At 36.3% G+C, this 20,351-nt stretch overlaps 1 protein-coding gene across 2 annotated transcripts; it reads left to right on the forward strand.

The window, feature by feature from the left end:
* The first annotated feature begins 2,023 nt into the window (after positions 1–2,023).
* ATP6V1G3 (ATPase H+ transporting V1 subunit G3) lies at positions 2,024–19,735 on the forward strand. 2 transcript variants are annotated; one of them, XM_035009531.1, is made up of 4 exons: positions 2,024–2,105; positions 11,062–11,079; positions 13,035–13,135; positions 19,562–19,735. In XM_035009531.1, the coding sequence occupies exons 1-4, from the start codon at positions 2,024–2,026 to the stop codon at positions 19,733–19,735; spliced, it is 375 nt and encodes a 124-aa protein (XP_034865422.1). The 2 variants fall into 2 exon arrangements, with proteins under 2 accessions (XP_034865422.1, XP_034865423.1); XM_035009532.1 differs by lacking the exon at positions 11,062–11,079.
* The last annotated feature ends 616 nt before the right edge of the window (positions 19,736–20,351 follow it).

Genomic DNA, 20,351 nt, shown 5'->3' on the forward strand with positions numbered 1-20,351 from the left:
GGAAATAAAACAAAGGAGCATAGAGGAAGGGAGGGAAAAATAAAATAGTATGAAATGAGAGAAGGAGACAAACCATAAGAGACTCTTAACTATAGGAAACAAACTGAGGGTTGCTGGGGGAGAGGTGTGGGAGTGGGAAGGGGTAACTGGGTGATGAGCATTAAGGAGGACACTTGATGTAATAAGCCCTGGGTGTTATATGCAACTGATGAATCACTAACCTCTACCTCTGAAACTAATAATACACTGTATGTTAATTAATTGAATTTAAACGAAAATTAAAAATTAATTAAACAAACAAATATATAAAAGGTCTAACAATATGACTGTATTAGTAGCAACTAACAATGGGTAATTCTTTTGTTCCATTCAATATCTAGGTTATTGAAAATTTGTCATGACTGCTATCCAACATTACGTACAGGATTCTGATAGGAGTATGAGAACTTTGTCAACTAAAATTTAATCAATACATTGCTGAGTTCCAAGTGTTTGAATTTGCTAATAGTATAGTTAGTCTCAGTGTGAATCGTTGATGTATATTACCTGATGGGAGTGGCAGGAAGTGATGTTAAGCATTTTATGCATTTCACATAATATGTATTTTCTGTTCTAATACTAACTGATGCCTAAAACAAGCCTAATCTGACACTAATGAACTACACTCCAGTTTGCCTTCACTTTTGCTCCTATGCATTTGAAGTATCTATTACCAGAGCTGTATTTGTTCACATATCTGTTTATTCCAATTACACCAATTATTGTAATTATGCAATAAAAATTAAATTTTATAAACTGATTAAATATGAATGCGAAAAGAAAGAAAGGTATTCCTGTGAAAAAGAGCTGATCCTTTGAGAAAGATTTGCTAAAGATGACGTACACATAACATTGTGCTACAGGCATGGATGATCGGATAACTAAACTTAGGGGAAAGTTAACATTAAAACCTTAACAGAATTAGCTCTCAGATTGTTTTACAATTATTTTGAAATCCATGCACCCTATTGAAAGAAATTCAACCTGGTGTTTATAGTGAGGCAATTGATGTGTAGTAAATGGGAGAAATAATATGTGAAATCCCAATTTGCAAACCATTTCAGGAAAAAAAAAAAAAGCCTTGACCACAAATCAAAAGATTAGCTTTTCATTTCACATAACAATTCTAGATACATATAAAATGGTATTCTATGATTCTGCACTGTGATCAACATTCTCATTGTCCCGGTCACTACTGGATTGAATCAAATCAAGCAAGATGGATTTCACTGTACTATCTTAGGACAACACCCAGTATAAACACTGAGTAATATAAAATACATGTTTAGATTATTTTAATTTAACCTCAAAACCTACAGTTATAATTTCTCTTCATGTTGATTTTGTCACCGCACTAAGATCTCCCTGGAACTCCAGCATATAGCATCACGAAAAAAGCAACACAATGCCCCAAAGAAATCTTTTCATTCCTATCACCTGAGGCCTACAGAAAGAAAAGAATAGATTCCTAGCCTATCTTCTGTGCACAAAGTCAGAAAGTCTCCTTCCTAGCGAAAGGTTAATAAAATTTGCCCTAAGCAGATAATTGAATCTCTAGAAACAAATAGAGGAAAAAAACCCTAAAACCAGAACTGCATGGACAAGGAAAAAAAAAAAAGGTCTTGCAACTTGAAAGAAAAATTTAGTAAACAAGTCAATATTTCCTGGAAGAAGAAGGAAGCTAATCTTCCAAAAGGCATCTTACTCATTTTTTATTTATTTCTCTTATTTCGTAGCAAATACTGAAGTTGGCTGAAAGGACAAGTTTTCAGCTTCCTCATTTTGACTTAACTTGTTTTTCTGGAATCCACCCTTGGGCTCTCCTTGGGGCCCAGCGATCTGGCCCAGTCAGACCATTTTGAAACAAACACCCATGTTTAGAACTCACCGTTGATACAACAACCTGAGTTATGTGGTGATTTAGATAAATAGATCCACCGCTTTCCAGATTTCACAGAAGCCACCTAACTCAAAGCAGGCTGCCATGACCAGCCAGTCTCAGGGGATCCACCAGCTCCTTCAGGCAGAAAAAAGGGCCAAGGACAAGCTAGAGGAAGCCAAGAAGAGTAAGTCTCCATTCTGTCTGACCTATGAGGGATTTGTCACAAAATGGGTGAGGGGGATGCAGCGAAATGAGCTTAGACCTCTAGGGGCAGGCAGACTCTGGCTAAAACTTTGGCTCCACCATATCCCTCAGAAACCTTGGGCCAATTCACTGAAACTACCCAGTCATATGTCCCTATGGCCATAGTGGGGATGAAATCCTCTAACTCAGAGCCTTTGGAGAAGTTATGTGCTAAGTGAAATGATAATGGACATTGAAGTTACAGGGAGACATGACCTTGAGTCTTGTCTCTGCAACTTCCATAATGTTGCCACGCCTCAGTCTCTCAGTATTGTGAAATGATTAAGAGACAACTTCCAGAATGAATCTACTTACTAGCAAGAGAACTTGAGCAGTTACTTACCCTCCATACACACCAGTTTCTGTTTCTGTAAAATTGTGATAATTAACATTTAATAGCTCATTCCCATCCCTCTTTTAATGGCTTTTAATTTCCAATATTTTAATAATATTTCCACTTTATTCTCACTTTCTAACTTTCTTTTTATTTAGTCATACATCTGTATATTAGCACAGAATGTTCTCAATAAAGGTCAACCCCCTTCCTACTCCCTTTGATATTCACCACAAAGATATGAATGAGATGTTACTATTATTTCAATTTTATGTATTTAGAAACTGAAGTTCATTATTTGCCAAAGATCATATTTTAAAAATAGAAAACACCATGCAGGCACCACATTTAATTCTTACCTTATTTACTCCTCACACCAACTTTTACTGCAAAGACAAAATGTGATGCTTAGATAAATTATGCAGCTTGCCCAAGGTCCCACAGAGGGTAAAGGATATAGACAAGATTTGGACAGAGTCTGATCCCCAAGCAAGGATTGTAACTGTACTATACAAAATTTATATAATTTTCATTATGAATAAACTAACATGTTGTAGATCAACAACTCATATTCTGGTTCTCTGGGCCAAGACCTATGTTTTCTCCACTATCTCATTTCATATCACATCATTACTTAATCTATAATAATTTGTGCCATTTACCTTCTTCCTAATTATATGTCTTGCATCTGCAATTTGATTCAAAGTTCAGCAAGATAGGGCCATGTCTTAAAAGTGTTGCTTATGTGACTCTTGGGATGAATATAGTGATGGGAATAGAGTAGGTAGTGACAAAAGCTTGTTAAAATGGATTGAATGAGATGTGGGAACAATATATTATAATGTAAGAGAGGAAGCCAGGAATGAGGCAGTACTCAATCTGCTGGGTTTTTGACCACAGGTAAAATCATTTTTCTTTCCTAAGTTGATTTCCTGAGCTGTCAGCAATGTAGGCACCAACAACAGCAAAAGGAAGACTCCATGTGGAAAGACCTAGAAAAGAAAAGGAAGGAGAAGAAATTAAGACAAACTTTACCTACTTCTCCATTTTTTTTTCTATAACAAACTATGCAAATGACTGCAAAATGGTATGGCATTTATATATTATGCTGCAAAAATATTAATATATTCCATTAAAGGGGGCTGCTTCAGATCTCAGTGAAGTTGTTACATAATACAATATAGGGTATAAATGTTTTGCCTTCAGGGATATAGACAGGGGTTTATAGACCTGATACATCAGGAATTCTCCTGAAGGCTGTTAGGTCTGTGGAAATGAAATATATAGGTCCCTACTCTCGACACTCACCAGCTACGAGAGAACGTTGTGGCTGGGGTGGGGTGGGGGGAGATTGTGAATAGACTCGAAAAGCTGGGATGTGAGGCAACAGAGTAGAAAAAGCATTGGCTTTTTCTTATGTTTCTGTGTATAAGTCATTTAGAATCTCTGAGTTTCACTCTTCTTTTTTAATAGAAATATAAGATATATATGATATACATAAATATCAGGGTTATACATATGGCCATGATGTTTTAAGGGTGCAATCGAAAAAATTATTTTTAACTTACATAATACGTATACTTGAATATTAGTATAAGTTATAAAAGTAAAGGAATGGAATAAAAAAACAGGACAAACCAGTTTCATTTCTTTTTACAACTGCCTCCGCTTCTGGTCAGCTTTTCCTGTAATGAGGGAGACTTGGACTGCTTCTAGTAGATGGCTGGTAAAGCGCAGATATCTGCCTCTGTTCATTGATTACAGATTAAATTATATTTGTTATTTTTTTTTTTTAAGATTTTGTTTATTTATTTGAGAGAAAGAGAGAGACCAAGCAGGGAGGAGGGGCAGAGAGAGAAAGAGAGAGAGAGAAGCAGACTCCTTGATGAGCAAGGAGTCCAAGTAGGGGCTCAATCCCAGGACCTGGAGATCATGACCTGAGCCAAAGGCAGATGCGTAACTGACTGAGCCACTCAGGCACCCCAATTATATTAATTAGTTAAGACAAAAAAAAGTTTTTATGTGCAAAATAACCTTGCTGTTTGGTTAAATTTAGATGGAATCACAGTAGGTTGGCACTATTTTAAATTACCTTATTTGAAGTTAACACTTTTCACCTTAAAAATTGTTCATTAATCAAAACATAAAAGTGAGTATGTTGGTCCAAGACAAGTTACATTTTTACAGAAGAATATCAGACCTGCCCTGGAGCTCCAGGTGTGGGGAACTGAATAACTCCCATCAGAATTAGATTAGAAATTCAAGACACCATCATCAGTAGGAGGAGCAGAGACATATTTCTCTGAAATATAAGGCGTTTTTACTTGTAGTTATGACTTTTTATGAGATCAGTATTTATTCCATTTACATCCTTTACAAACTTGAAAAACTCTACAGCTCTTTTGAAATGCTCAAATGCACGTGAGTCCACACCACATAAAGAACAAATTATTTTCAAAGGTGAACCATAGCTTTCTCACAAATAAACACTCAATCTGTCTACTTTGGCAGCTGCCAAAAATAGTGTTTGTGTTTAACTCAAAATTACAACTTGCATGACGGGATATAGATCAAAAGATGTGATAAACAATGTAAATGTTCAAATCTGAATATGAGAAAAACTGAACAAGCAGGTATATTTAAAATGTTCTAAAAGCAATAGATAATCTTAGTAAAAGTGAAGGACATCCAGAATTTTCTACCAAGATAGAAAATGGTCACCGCTCACTCCCTGGAGCTGCTGTGCCTGGTTACAAATCCAGCTTTTGCCTCCTACTAGGGGGGTGAATTGGCCAGGTCCTCTTCTAACCTCACTGTGATTTCCTCAGCCTCAAAATGGAGGTAACAGTATCTACCTCATGGAGTTGTCATAATTCCCAGAGTTAATACCTATAAAGGACTTAAAACACCTCTTGACACATAGCAAGTGCTCAATAAATGTTAGCTATGGATATTCTTCCACTACTTAATAAAAACAATTCTGTTGAAAAATACAGCAAAATAACAGAGTCCCATTGATCTCTTAGGCACAGTCTTCTCAGAGGACCTCATTGAATTACACACAAGTGCAAAATATATTCTTTTTTTTTTAAAGATTTTATTTATTTATTTGACAGAGAGAGACACAACGAGAGAGGGAACACAAGCAGGGGGAGTGGGAGAGGGAGAAGCAGGCTTCCCGAGGAGCAGGGAGCCCGATGCAGGGCTCAATCCCAGGACCCTGGGATCATGACCTGAGCCGAAGGCAGACGCTTAACAACTGAGCCACCCAGGTGCCCCCAAAATATATTCTTAAGACAATATTTTAACTATCTACTTTGATAATATGTCAGCTAATACAGTAAAGCAGATTTCGTTTTTGTGGGCTTATAGGATGCCAGCCATCAATATTTTTTTAAATCAGGTAATTGCCTATTTGTTTCCAAATATGCAGATATTCCAAATTATTTAAACAACCACCTTGATTTGATTTAATAAATTCTTCTCTATGCATGTGAGTGCTTTGGTTCATGAAGACATGACTTTTAATAAACTAATAAAATAGAAGTTGCTGTATTCGAATTTCATGGCCCTGTCTTGTGTGTTTTGTAGGCCTGTAAATTTTTTCTTTCTTTACAGTCCACATACTAATGGGGTATTTGTAAGTATACTGGACTTTCATTTCTTCAAGTGGGTCATATTAAAATAATAGCCACAGAACATTTTCATCTAGTAATAGCATTTGATTATATGCAATCAAGATCTACACAAAAATACGTACGATTTTTTTAAATAAGGAAAATACAAGTACAAAGAATAGCAGAGGAAACACCAAGAAAGCAAAGATATGAAATGAGAGATTAGGGTCAGCAGAGAAGCTCTGTAACAATCACAGGCACCAAAAGAGAGGTTGCTTCATTGTTTTTCTGGTGACATTACTTTTTCCAATGTTTGTAGCAGGTGAGCAAAATAATAACATTCTTTGAACCACATTGGTTTTCTCATAATATTAACAATCCCCCAAAGCCCAGAAAAGCTGTTGTTGTTTCTCTTCTGCATGGTATAACAGAATCAAAACGATTATTAGTCACATATAGAAATCTCCAAACATTCCCAAAGTGCTCTTTGTTTTCCTACCAAGTCAAGGTAGCTTCTGTCCTGTTTATGCATATTTTTGTCAGGTATCTCATTCATTCGGATACCTACTCTTCCAACCACACTCCGGTATCTGGCTTTGTTTCCAATGCTCAACTGACATTGTTGTCTGTTCCTCACTGAGCCTCTGTATTGTTTTCCTAGGGCTTCTGTAACAATTACCACATACAGGATGGCTTAAAACAACAGAAGTGTATTATCTCACAGTTCTGGAGGCCAGATGTCCAAACACAAGGTGCCGGCAGGGTTGGTCCCTTGTGGAGGCACTAAAGGGGAATCTGTCCTAGCTTCTGGTGACTGCCAGCAAGTCTTGGCATTCCTTGGTTTGCAGCTGCATCATTCTAATCTTTGCCTCTGTAATTACAGACCTCCTTCCTTATGTGTCTTCCACGTACCTCTATGTCTCTACATCCAAATCTCCCTCTCCTATAAGGACCCCAGCTATAGGCCCCATCTTAAATCAGTGTGACCTCATCTTAACTTGATTACATCTGCAAACACTTTATTTCCAAATAAGGTCACATTCACAGTACCAGGGGTAAGGATTTAAACATATCCTTTTGAAGGACACAGTTCAACTCACAACATCTTCTAATTGTCAAATCCACTTGACTGTCTTGAGCCTTATCTTCTTTGTTCCCCGTTGTAAGTGAAAACTTCTCACAGAAGTTACCTATATTCCTTGTGTTTACATTTTTTATTCCATTTTCTCCTGAACCCACTTTTTTCCTTAATTTTTTTTATTTGAGTGTAGTTAACATACAATATAGTGATTCCACTTCTCTATACGTTATCCTGCGCTCACCACAAGTAGAGCTGCCATCTGTCACCACAGAACGTTATGACAATATCATTGACTATATTCTTTATGCTGTGCCTTTTATTCTTATGATGTATTCATCCCATAACTGGAAGCCTGTTTCTCCCATTCCTCTTCACCCATTTTGCTCATCCACCCACCCCCCTCCCTTCTGGCAACCATCATTTTGTTCTCTGTACTTGTAGGTCTAATTCTGCTTTTCGTTTACTTAATCATTTGTGTTTTTTTAGATTCTGCATATGAGTGAAATCATATGGTATTTGTTTTTCTCAGTCTGACTGATTTCACTTAGCATAATACCCTCTTTAATCAGACTTTTGTCCCTACAACTCCACCAAAGCTCCCTTTGCCAAGACCACAAACATTGCTAAACCTTTTATTAATTAAATATCTCAGTCACAACTGGATCCCTCTTTTATCTTTGAAACTCTTCCTTTATTTGACTTTGGGACACCACTTTCACGGTTGGCTTTCTGTCATCTTTCCAGTCTCTAAAGTTGGGCTCCAAATTTGGACCTATTTTCTTCTATATCTGGAGATACTTCCTATGTGATCCCATCTAATCCCATGGCTCTAAACACCAGCTGCATGAATGATGATTCCTAAACTTGGTATTTCCAGCCCTCGTTGCTTCCTCAATCTCCAAATTCATGTAAACATCAGCCTTCTCACCATTGCCACTAGATGTTTAATAAGCATCTCAGTTAAACTACATTCTTGACTCTACTCCCAAAATTAAATGTTAGAGTCACCATTGCCTTATCTCGGTCTCTCATGTTTATTCATTGACTCTGCCTTCAAAGTATATATAACTTCTTACCAACTCCTCTGTTACTTTACTATTTCCAGCAATCATTAACATTTATCTGAGCTATCGCAGTGGATTTCAAACTGGCCTTCCTATGTCTCCCCTGCCCCTACAATCTGTTCTCACCACACCCAGTCAAAGAAATCCTTTTAAATCATATATAATATTATGCCACACCTTTGCTAAAAACCCTTCATGAATTTAGCGTCTCAAGAAACAAACACTGTATCATGCCCCAGGAGCTCTATGTGACCTGGTGTCAGTGCTACCTCTCTGATATCATCTCCTAACATTCAATCATCTCATTCGCTTTGTTCCAGCCGTGACAGCATTTTTGCTGTTTCTCGAGCATGTCACATACCCAGGGTATTTGCATCTGCTGTTGTCTCTGCTTGGAATGCCCTTCCCCTTTAGATATTTGCATGGCTCATTGTCTTATTCCTTCAGGTCTCTGCTCATATATCTCTTCATCCAAAAGACAATACTTACCTAAATTAACACCCACCGTCTCTCTATCCCTTAGGTTCCTTCTTTCTTCTTCTTGGTACTTATTATCTCTATCATATCATACACTACCTGTTTTCTAGCTCCCCTTAATGTGTTCAGAAACAAGCTCCATGAGAAGAGAAAGTTTGTCTGTTTATGGTTTTCACTACTGTATTTATAGATCTAGAAACAGCGTGTGGCACATAGAGGATATTCGATAACATTGGTTGTTTAAATGTCTCTTTTTTCCATTCTCTGCAGCATTTGACACTGTTGGCCACATCCTTCTTGAATGTTCGTTTGGTTTCCCCTACTTCTCTGACCGCTAACTCTCAGGCTCCTCCTGAGGGTCTTCTTCCTTTTCTCATCTCTTGAATGTTGGCATCCCCCCAGATTGAGACCTTAGCTCTCTTTTCTCTTCATTCTGTATACACTCCCTTGGTTTCAGTCCAAATCCCATTGCTATGACAAGCACCTACACAAACCCAGATGACCGACATGCAGATCTTTGTCTCCATTTCAAAACTTGCTTCTGGATCCAAACTTGTCTGTCCAGATGCCTTCAATACCTCCACTTGCATGTCCTCAGGGAAGCCTACAGAGGCTTTTCTAGTGACAGCCTGAGGACTGCTCCTCAAACTCACATTGTATTCATTGTTTTTATTCCTAACAAAAAGTCCCCAGAAATTGGGCTTATTTTCCTAGTAATGATGAAAAATAATCAAATAGCTGTTCTTTGTTATGCATTTTATTTATATTTTTTCCTAATACATATAATGATTCATTGCAGTAGATTATTAAATCTGTTTTGTGATTGAGAAAACTCAGGCTCAGACACACTAACTTGCTCAAGGTTACAAGGCTTCTAATATCTCATTTTAGCTGTACACTAATCACAAAAAGATTCCAGAACCAATTTAACAATCTGGTCAACAGAATGGGCCTCCCTGTGTCTCAAGGGCTCATTTGCATTTGGGATACTCAATTCACTTGGCATCTCCTAACCACAAAGCCAGGAAGAGTACATCCTTGAGCCTTGACCACCCTCCTCACTCCCACATGGAGTTCAGTTTTAACCTGCCCAAATTGATTTTTTCATTCTTTTCCCACAAATCCCCTGGAAATCAAACATCTCTCCTTCTCTTTCCTTCCCACAAAATTTCCTGTAAAATATCTCAATAAGGGCATGTTGAACGTAAGACATATTTGCATGACAAGCCGCATGTCTAAAAATGAAATGCATTATTAAGGTGCAGCTGTTTACAAAGAATGTCCAAAAGTATCTTAGAAAGGGTCACTGTGCCTTGTTCTAATCTCCAAAATGGACTATTTGTCCCCGTTGCTGTCCTGCCTAAAAAGTCCATTCAGCTCAATCATTCCCTCCTCAGAAGTTCTTCCCTGACCTCCCTTGGCAGCCTCCTCTGACCGCCACTCTGCATATCTGTGTTCCGTTGTTTATATTTTTGATTTACCTTAATAACATAAGACATAACACGACTATTGGGATGAAAGGCAAGCACAGATTGTCTAGAATTTAGACATGATGCTAATTTCCATAAATTTGTGGTTTTTAACTGCCATGGAAGAAACAGAACCAAAACATACGTTCCATTGTTTTTGTAACTCATTATGTGTATTCTTCACAATTTTATGTATTTTATAGTTTCCTCTTGGAAGCCGGAAATCATGTACACATTTCCAAATTACACTGACTTTATGCCAAATGGAGGCAAGGGCCATATCATACACATTTCTCTACCCTCCGTTTGTAGCAGAATATATAGTAGGTGTTCAGTACACGTGGAATGAATAATGGATGGACGAATCAAAACAGTCCTTTCCTGCCCCACTCTGGAGCACCTGCTTGAGTAATATTCAAAATCATGATGCAAAAGATAACCACATTTTTTAAACCAAACATTAGAACATTTGGTCTCATAGCATATACGACCTTGTAAGAATTTGGGGACCAAATATTTGATTGTCATATTTAAAAATCTGGGCTTTCGCATATGGTCACCCCTCTGTTTGCTACAGAAAGTATTGAGAAATAAGAACATAAACCTAAACGCCGCTTGGGATACAGTAGCCATATTTTTAATGCTTAAGAAGAAAGAGGTATAATATTAAAATTTGGAAATCCTCATACAAAGACAGAGAAGCAAGCTAGAGGTTAATAGGAGCTGATCTGATGCATGCATTTTGCTTCACCTCGAGGGAAACTGCAGGCTTGAGGCTCCAGTTTCTTCCCCTGGGTTAAATCAGGTGTAGCCTAGGCAGGCTCTCACGCAGCAGCAGCTGCTGAGTCTGTCCAGAAAACGGCTGCGCCAGCAGCGATTTCCCCGTGGCCCTCCTGTTTAACTGAATGAGAACCAGCAGGTGACTGGTGCCATGACGGGGAATCACAGACCCGCTCTCAGCCGGTCACTGTGTGGCGGAGCTAATAGACACCCTTTCAAGTGGCGCCCTGGATTCTGCTCAGGGATAGGGCATGCAGAGGTTTCCTATTATTATTATTATTTTCATGTCCTAGAGTTGTGACTTTGAAACCAATGTTTTTACATATTACGTAATTAACATGGCGAAGTAGTGATGTCTCATGTAATTTATTTTATAAAGTGATTATGTATCTTACAACCCATTATTACTAAGAAAATGTTAATACACCTTAAATATATTTTTGTCCTAATGTTAATGACAAGCAGTGATAAGAAAGAGAGCCGGGGATCAAGGAACAGTTTCCCTTCCCAACATAGTGTATTTGTTCTGTGAATAGTATGTGTTTGGATGCCACAAAATGGTTAGAAATGTGGAGAATGAAGGCATCTGTATATACAAAATGGTAATGAGCATTCATTAAGTAGGAAAAAGGTAAGCATTGCTGTTAATGTTCCATTAAGCCTCAAGCATCAGAAGAGCACTAAATTTCACCAGATCTTGGATTTTATAGGGAGTAAAGACAAAGCTAACTATCTGTTTTGAATGAGGTTTACTCAGTCCTATTCAAAGACAATAGGCATTAAAAGAGACACATGTCAATTTATAATTCAGTGAATCTATCTTTATAGAATAAATAGAATATATATATATATATATATATAGGCAACTAGCAAAGCAACCCATGCCTAGCAGGGAGAGAAATTTAGAAACTATTTACACTCAAATGCTACAAAGATATATAAAAATAAAGGCATATAAAAACATGTACGTGGATGACAGAAGTTTATGCTAAGATTTTGCTTTGTGCTACTTAATGAGAACACATTTTGTTCAAAGTCTACACAATATAACAAACAGTTGACAAAAATTATAAACAAAAGCTTGAGACATTATCAGAGAATGTTAAATAAGCAAAAGAATGAAGGCATTTAACTGAAATTAAAGGACAATAGATTCAGATAAAAAAAATTTAATACAGTTCAGAGTTTCTTTAATGATCACAAAGCATTAGGACCTAACCCCCTGAAGGTGGTGGGGGATGGGGGCATAGCAACAATTAATATTAGTCTGTAAGCCCCCAAATTTACTCTGGTTGTCAAAAAAAGTCATGTGCTTAGTTAATGATCCCTACAGCATTGTATTTGTCTGAAACTTTCATCTACATCGCTGTCTGCTGGCTTAAGGCTTACACCTTTGCTCTTAATAAAAGAAAAGAAAGCTATTTAACTAAATCTCCTAACCATTAAAAACAATTGGTTTTATGGCCACTTTCAAGTCCCCCTCAGAGAAAGCTACTACAAAAAAAATACCTACTTTGATGTGCTGTGGGGCTTAATCAGACATTCTAGAGTCAACAAATGCTAAGAAAAAAACCCCAATAAAATGCTTTAAAAAATTGTAAGTCAGTTTGATAGAGTCTGAGTTGCATGTTTGTAGCACTTTTGGAGATCTGCCAGTGTTAAATAGGATCCAGTTGGTGTGGACTGAAGGATTCCTGGCAGCAAATCAGGACAGAAAATCTGACCAAATAATGTCTTTTCGAATAAGTGACAGCTAAAATCTGTTCTCTGGCTCTTACTGCTGTGAGTAAATGGGCAGATATTTTATTTAAACACGTAAGTGTGAAAGAAAGTTGTCATTTCCATGTTCTGAAAAATCCAATTGAAAAAATAAGGTATTTTTCAATATTGTTTTTTAATGAAGTTTGCTATTTTAGGAAAATTTGTCAAGAAAATAATGTAGACCTCACCTATTTTTTTTTTTTTTTTTTTTTTTTAGAAATCAAGTTTGAAATTCCATGTCTATTTAAAAAAAAAATCATTCCTTCTATGCCACTGTTAATATTCAGGAAAAGAGAAGCGATTGAAGCAAGCTAAAGAAGAAGCTATGGCAGAAATTGACCAGTACAGAATGCAGAGAGAGAAGGAGTTTAGACTGAAACAATCTAAGGTAAGCAAGAAAGTAAACACAGCTTTTTTTAATGCAGCATAGTGTATAATATATTAATATTCAAAAGGTATAATGCAGAATATCAAGGGAGAAAAATACACTGGATTGAGCAGATGCAGTTCAGCTAAGCCTGAACATCAAACTAAATCTTACACATTCTAGAATTACTGATTTTACATTTTCACTTTCAAGGCTTTTTGATTTGCTATAGAAAGTGTCAATCAATAGCTAATATCTAATATGTGGTACCCGTTAAAAATCATATTTTAAAATATTTAAATTGAAGAGCCTGGTTGAAGTATTATTCCTACCACAGATTACTGACTGACACATTTTATTAAGAAAAACACTTCAGAAAACGTATTTTTTCTATCAACGTTTACTACTACAATCGATAAAGAACTGTTGCACACCATTACAGAATGAATTTGTTAAGCCACATCATCTTTGGTGAATTCAAGATTTACAAATGACCAAAGTAGATAGTGCTGCGTATTGCTGAAAAGGCTTCTGGTCGTTTTTTTGTTTTTTGTTTTTTTTTCCTTTTCAACTGTCTGGCTTCATTCAACAAATCTTTCATGAAAATATTTTTTAAAGGGTTTTTCCTCCACTAGCATTTTCAAAATATCTACAATTTACAGTAAAAAAAAAAATAAGTACATGAAACTTTCAGAACCAACATCCTCCCTTCTATGTTGCAACATGGACTAAAAAAAAATTATTAAATTTCATGTGTTACAAACTAAAGTTTATATGATATGGTATGGTTTTTCCTCAGTAGAAACATAAATAAAGGCTGGCACTGCAAGATAAATTACAAGCACTTTGGAAATCCCCTTATTTACAACTTTTATTTTAGTGGGAGTGGATGTGGGGCTTGTGGAGGATCAGGTAAATTGAGTCCCATGGTAGGAAAAACTTTTCCAGTGGGCTCTTTCTTTTTTCTTTTTTCTTAATTTTCTTTTTTAAAAAAGATTTTATTTATTTATTTGACACACACACACACACACACACACAGAGAATGAGCTAGGGGAGGGGCAGAGGGAGAGGGAGAAGCAGACTCCGTGCTGAGCAGGGAGCCAGATGTGGGGCTCCATCCCAGGACCCCCGGATCATGACCTGAGCCGAATGCAGATGCTTAACTGCCTGAGCCACCCAGGCACCCCCAGTGGTCTCTCTCTTAACAGAAAAAGTCCTTCCTAGAATAAAAATGGACCACTCAGCTAAAATAAATTCTTCTTACCAGTATTTCAACAAAGGCATCATAAAATCCAAAGTCTATACACAGCCCTCCATGATTGGCCCTTGGCTATCTTGCTAATCTGTCAGTTCTGAAAATGTCATGTGCTTAGGTTTTACTGTGAAACGCAGATATTTTTTTAAATGCTAGTGTAAGGAAAAGCATTTCTTTATATTCTATGAAAGATTTATTGAAAGAAGCCAGCCAATTGAAAAGGAAATCATAAGGAAATAGAACAGTGTTCAGCAATGTGAAACAATATCTACTGTGGTCATTTGTAACATTTTCTATTACTTTTGTCTCTACTTGTTCTATTCTAGCCACATCTGCCTTCCAGTTCTTCCTCAAACAGAATGAACACACCATTGCCAACAGCACCTTTGCACATGTTATATTTGCTCCCTGGAATCATCTTCTTATAGACATTTTCATCCTTCTTTGATCTCTGTTCATTTGTTAACTCTCCTTTCTGATCACTTTATTTAAAACTGTGTCTTTCATTAAAAAAAGAAAGTAATTCCCCACTATAGTCATATCATGTATCATTACTAGATACATTATATATTTACATTTTTTTACTTTTGCCTATCTTTCCTTCTGAACTATAACACCAAAATGGCAGGTTCTATGTTTTGTTCTGTCACTTTCCCCAGCGATGGAATAGTGTCCGCTCCATAGTAAGCATGCAATAAATATTCACTGAGAGAATGGGTAACTAACATTTCTTCTGTGCCTTTATCTTTCCCATTGAGTCCTGTCATGACCCATGACATATTGGGACCTGAGAAAATAGTCATCCTTAATACCAACCAACATTTATTATTCCAGGCAGAATATTTCTGATGTATTTATTTCTATTTTTAAGTAGTAACAAGACTGACTGTAATTTTAGAAAGTAGTTGGGTTAAATCTCTTGAAATATTGTTTCTCCAGAAGGATCTCATAAGATGTAAATCTGGTTCAGGATATTTGTTCTCTACTTTGGAAAATAATTAAAACTCCTCATTGCTCTCATAATTAGAGCTCTAAGCCAATTTTCCAGCTAGTTGATCAAAAGCTCACAGAGAAAGGTCAACATGCTTAGGCCTCCGCTACTTCAAGCATTTTGTAAAACCATTAGCACAAGATATTCTTTCCTTGGCATGACCTCCATATGTCAGACATATTGCTATTCCAGTTAAATCTCATCATCATTAACCCAGGGCAAGTAGGAGGTCTGGGAGGAGACCCAAGAAGCCAGTTTTCTGCCTACTGTGGGGGAGACACCTCCATGTTACTTTTTCTAGTTGCGTCTTAGCTCTTGCTAATGTATGTGTTGTTTCAATTCCCCTGATGTACCAACAGAAGCAGGTATCCCAATGTGAGTTGTTTATCAACAAATATTGTTTTATTAAAGATTTATTTATCCCTTGCTTGTCATTGCTACCAGATATAATTTCTTCTACAAAAGAAGATATTACATTGCTAAAAGGAAATCTGGACGACAGTAGAAACATGAAATCTATTGTTAATGCATGTAGAAGTTAGATGGACCATAAGTCTAAACAGAAGACATGAAAATGGTTGCCTGGGGCATCTTGAAGACTTTTGTATCTTTAGTCTTTCTTCCTGAATTCATATCATGAAAATATTCTGTTTTCCTGAAACAACCATAGATTGAGAATGTAAAACTGTATTTTCCTTATGATAGTGGGGCCTGAAACTGAACCTCTGCTTTCTCTTAAAAAAAAAAAAAAAGTTTTATTTATTTTATTTGAGAGAGAGAGTGAGTGTGTGTGGGGTTGGGGGAGGAGAAGGAAGAGGGAGAGAATCTCCAAGCAGACTGCCTGCTGAGCAGAGTCCAACGCAGAGGCTCAATCCCACAATTCATGAGATCATGACCTAAGCTGAAACCAAGAGTAAGATGCTTAACCAATTGAGCCACCCAGGTGCCCCCGCTCTGCTTTCTCTTAAACAGGAACATTTGAACAATTGGAACATTTGAACAATTTATAAAGAAACGTATTGAATGTTGAAAGATTTCACCAACACCATCAGTCATTTAGTTGTAAATCTATATGCATCAATCTCAATACTGAAGCTTTGAAAATTAACAAGAAGTCCTTAAAGGGCACCCTTTGATGAAATGTACCACCCCATGTCACACAATTATTAACTTCTAATTTATATAGTGTCCCAAACATTCAGATAGCAGGCTTCTGCCAACAAGAGCAACAGAATGTAGGTAATAAATTCTCTGTAATGCCTAGAGTTCTGATCATTCTATTCAGTTCAGCAAATATGCATTGAGCATCTACTACGCTTCAGGCAGTGGTTGAGACACTTATAATACATCAGTGGACAATATGATTGATCCTTTGTGGAGCTTATGTTCATTCCTTTACTCTCCTGTATGGCTTAAATCAACACTGTCTGCCTATATAAAGGTATGGAATTCTTCCTGAGGAAGGCCATTTAAAATAGTATATGGTACCAGAGAAGAGGTGGGTGGGTGAAGGGTGTTAAGAGTACACTTATCTTAATGAGCATCGAGTAATAGAATTGTTGAACCACTGTATTGTACACCTGAAACTAATATAACACTGTATGTTAAGTATGCTGGAATTAAAATAAAAAATAAAGTAAAAAAATAATAAAACAGTATATGGTTGGTCACTGGTATAACAATGTCTAAGAAACACTGTAGAAATTGAAATTACTGCACATCAAATAAACTCAAAAATAATATTATATTTAATTATTCAGGATGAGACATGGACTATGGGCTACTTTTTAACGGTATTCCAATGTTTCTGGAACTGTGAAATGGATTAAAAATTAAAAAGCACAAGCAACACAATCAGTAAAAATTCAGAATAATAATCACTAGTGTTTACTGATTAGTTGCTCAGGGCTAAGCTCCTTGTTACGTACCGTCTCTACTATAATCCTTTCAGAAAATCATCATATTGTCTTAGAAAAGCACATGAAGAATACAACTAATAGTAGTAGCTATCATCTGTGCATTAGACCTGCACAGTCAAAAATGGTGGCCACTTCACATATATAGCTAAGGAACACTCAAAATGTAGCTCGTCCATGGGTGGGGGGGGGGGGTGTAACTGGGTGATGGGCATTAAGGAGGGCACAGGATGTAATGAGCACTGGGTGTTATATACGACTGATGAATCACTGAACTCTACCTCTGAAACTAATAATACACTATATGTTAATTAATTGAATTTAAATTAAATTAAATAAAAAAAAGAAACGTAGCTAGTCCCTATTAAGATGTTCTGTAAGTGTAAAATATATACCAGATTACAAAAACTTAGTATGAAAAACAACAATGCAATAATTTTTATACTGATTGTACAAGATAATAGTATTAAGAATACATTAGGTTAAATAAAATATATTATTAAAATCAATTTTGCCTCTTTCTTCTTACCTTTTTAATGTGACTCTATAAAATTTAAAATTACTTATATGGCTTGTTGGGGCACCTGGGTGGCTCAGTTGGTTAAGTGACTGACTTGGATTTCGGTTCAGGTCATGATCTCAGGGTCGTGAGATGGAGCCCCGTGGTGGGCTCCCCGCTCAGCAAGTAGTTTGCTTGAGCTTCTCTCTGTCAAAGAAAGAAATAAAATCTTTTTAAAAGATTACTTATACGGCTTGCTTTGTGGGTCATGTTACATTTCTACTGGACAATGCTGAAATAAAGAACCTAAGGTTGAAATGAATTTTTCCAAGGTCCTACAGGATAGTTGCAGCAATCTAACCTAATAATTGCTATTTTTAACACTGCTCCAAAGAAAAATAGATAATAATTTTGAAATAGTTTGTTTTATAAATTTTTCATCACTAAAGACATTGGATTTAAGACTTTTTTTGAGTTTGGTAGAATCTCACTTAAGATAGTAGATTTAGAGGAAAAATAGATTTTGGTAAAATTATTTTGGTAAGTAGTTCTCTTCCATTTTTAAACTTATTCCTAGCAAGGGAAATTCAATCCATATGTCTCTGCTCCTTGTATTCTCACTTATCAAAATGTTATTTTATAAAAGTTATTTGATGTCTTAGAAGCTAGATTTCCTTAAGTGATTTTCTCTAAACTGGGAAGCCCTTATTGCATGGAGTATAAACAAAAAAGAACTTGAACCTGATGGCCTCAATCACATTTGATTTCAAGTTTAGGACCCAGAAAGATAATGTGAATTCTAGAATTTAGAATAGTCTAAAGACCCTGAGGTAGAAGTCAATCATTAGTGGAGTCTCTTGGATTGAACTAAATGCACACTCACAGAAGAGAAAAACAAAAACAAAAACCAGCTGTGTAGCCTTAACAATACTGTTTAAGACAAGCTGAGTTTACAAAGGAGATAAATTAGGAGCTAATTGTTTGCTTAGCAAAGGATAACTTTACAAAGGGTTTCACTGCAGAATCCCTTTAAATAGACAATCCTCTGGTGAAATTGTATTTTGGTCAAATCTCTTGGAGATAATGGGAAATACTGGGAAACGCTGCCTATGAGAGAGCAACCAGGAAGATTTATTAAACTGCATCTAAAAATATAATGTAATTAAATGGACAAGTATATCTTAAGTTGAAAGAAATTCAATTTATATTAAAATTTTCAAAATTATATCTATTACCCAAAAAGAGATACCTATGCATGTCAAAGTATCTTACCAGGCATGTTGTTGCTTATCTTCCTGAAAAACAACAATCAGTTCAGATAATATATTTTAAAAATTGGCAAACCAGTTATTTGCTCTTTAAAAACCAGCAAAACTGGTTTAATGATGTCTTTCAACTTTATTTTCCAGACTTTTAATTCAGAAAAGTAAGCCATGGGGAAGATACAGGAACTGAATTGAAACTATTATAAATATGTGAAAAATGTAATACATGAAAAAACTTCTGAGTATGGTATCATGATTGTGAATGTGCCTTCAGTTTATACTGCCTCAAAGCAGAAGTAACTGACCATGGCTACTTTTCATTCTTTAGGAATGTTTATCCATCTTACTTACAGTATTGGCGATTGTATCCATTCTCTGAGAAAGTTCTGGAAAAATAATATGTAAGGTGTACACCATAGAACAATCATTAATAAATAAGCCAAAACAAGTTTAACTAGTAAAACAATTACACTTTAAAATGATGTATAGTGTGGTGAATTCTGTCTGTTTTATTTTGTTAGGTAATGGGCTCTCAAAGTAATCTCTCAGAAGAAATAGAAGAGCAAACACAAGGGAAGATAAAAGAACTGAGTGGAAGCTACAACAAGTACATGGAAAGTGTGTTGAAACAGCTTTTGAACATTGTTTGTGATGTGAAGCCAGAAATCCATGTAAACTACAGAGCCACCAACTAAATGTGCACCCTACTGTTCAATAAATGGTATATGCATGCCACCTGGTTGCTCATGGTTTCAAGTTTATATTAAGAAACTTGAAATGTAAACCTTAAATTTACTAGACATCTACAGATTTCAATGTGACATAATTCACACAAGAGCACTGAATTTGAAAGCAAACAAACAAAAAGTTGTTGCATCTTTCTTGGTAACAGGCATGACTTGTCATTTAATGTGAAGTAAATCAAACATGCGGAGTAACATATTTTTTGACACTTGGCAGAAAAATATGAACCTGGCCACTTTTTAGTGAATATGTGGTTTAAAAAAAATGCTTCTTTTTAGCAATTTAGAAAATTTTTCTTTCTTGTAGTTGTTAAAAGATCATTTTTTAAAAATTTTATTATGTTATGTTAGTCACCATACAATACATCATTAGTTTTTGATGTAGTGATCCACGATCCATTGTTTTCATATAACACCCAGTGCTCCATGCAGTACATGCCCTCCTTAATACCCATCACTGAGCTAACCAATCCCCCCTCCCCACTCCCCTCTAAAACCCTGTTTGTTTCTCAGGTCCATAGTCTCTCATGGTTCATCTCCCCTTCCAATCCCCCCGCCCCATTTTTCC

This window comes from Mirounga leonina, unplaced genomic scaffold (assembly GCF_011800145.1).
Source record: "Mirounga leonina isolate KUSES-001 unplaced genomic scaffold, KU_Mleo_1.0 Mir_154, whole genome shotgun sequence".
NCBI classification, from domain to species: domain Eukaryota; kingdom Metazoa; phylum Chordata; class Mammalia; order Carnivora; family Phocidae; genus Mirounga; species Mirounga leonina.

Excerpts from the sequence above, each read along its gene's own strand:
- ATP6V1G3 (XM_035009531.1), top strand. The coding sequence starts at position 2,024 with ATGACCAGCCAGTCTCAGGGGATCCACCAGCTCCTTCAGGCAGAAAAA. Across the intron at positions 13,136-19,561 it reads TTAGACTGAAACAATCTAAG|GTAATGGGCTCTCAAAGTAA; the intron begins GTAAGCAAGAAA and ends TTATTTTGTTAG.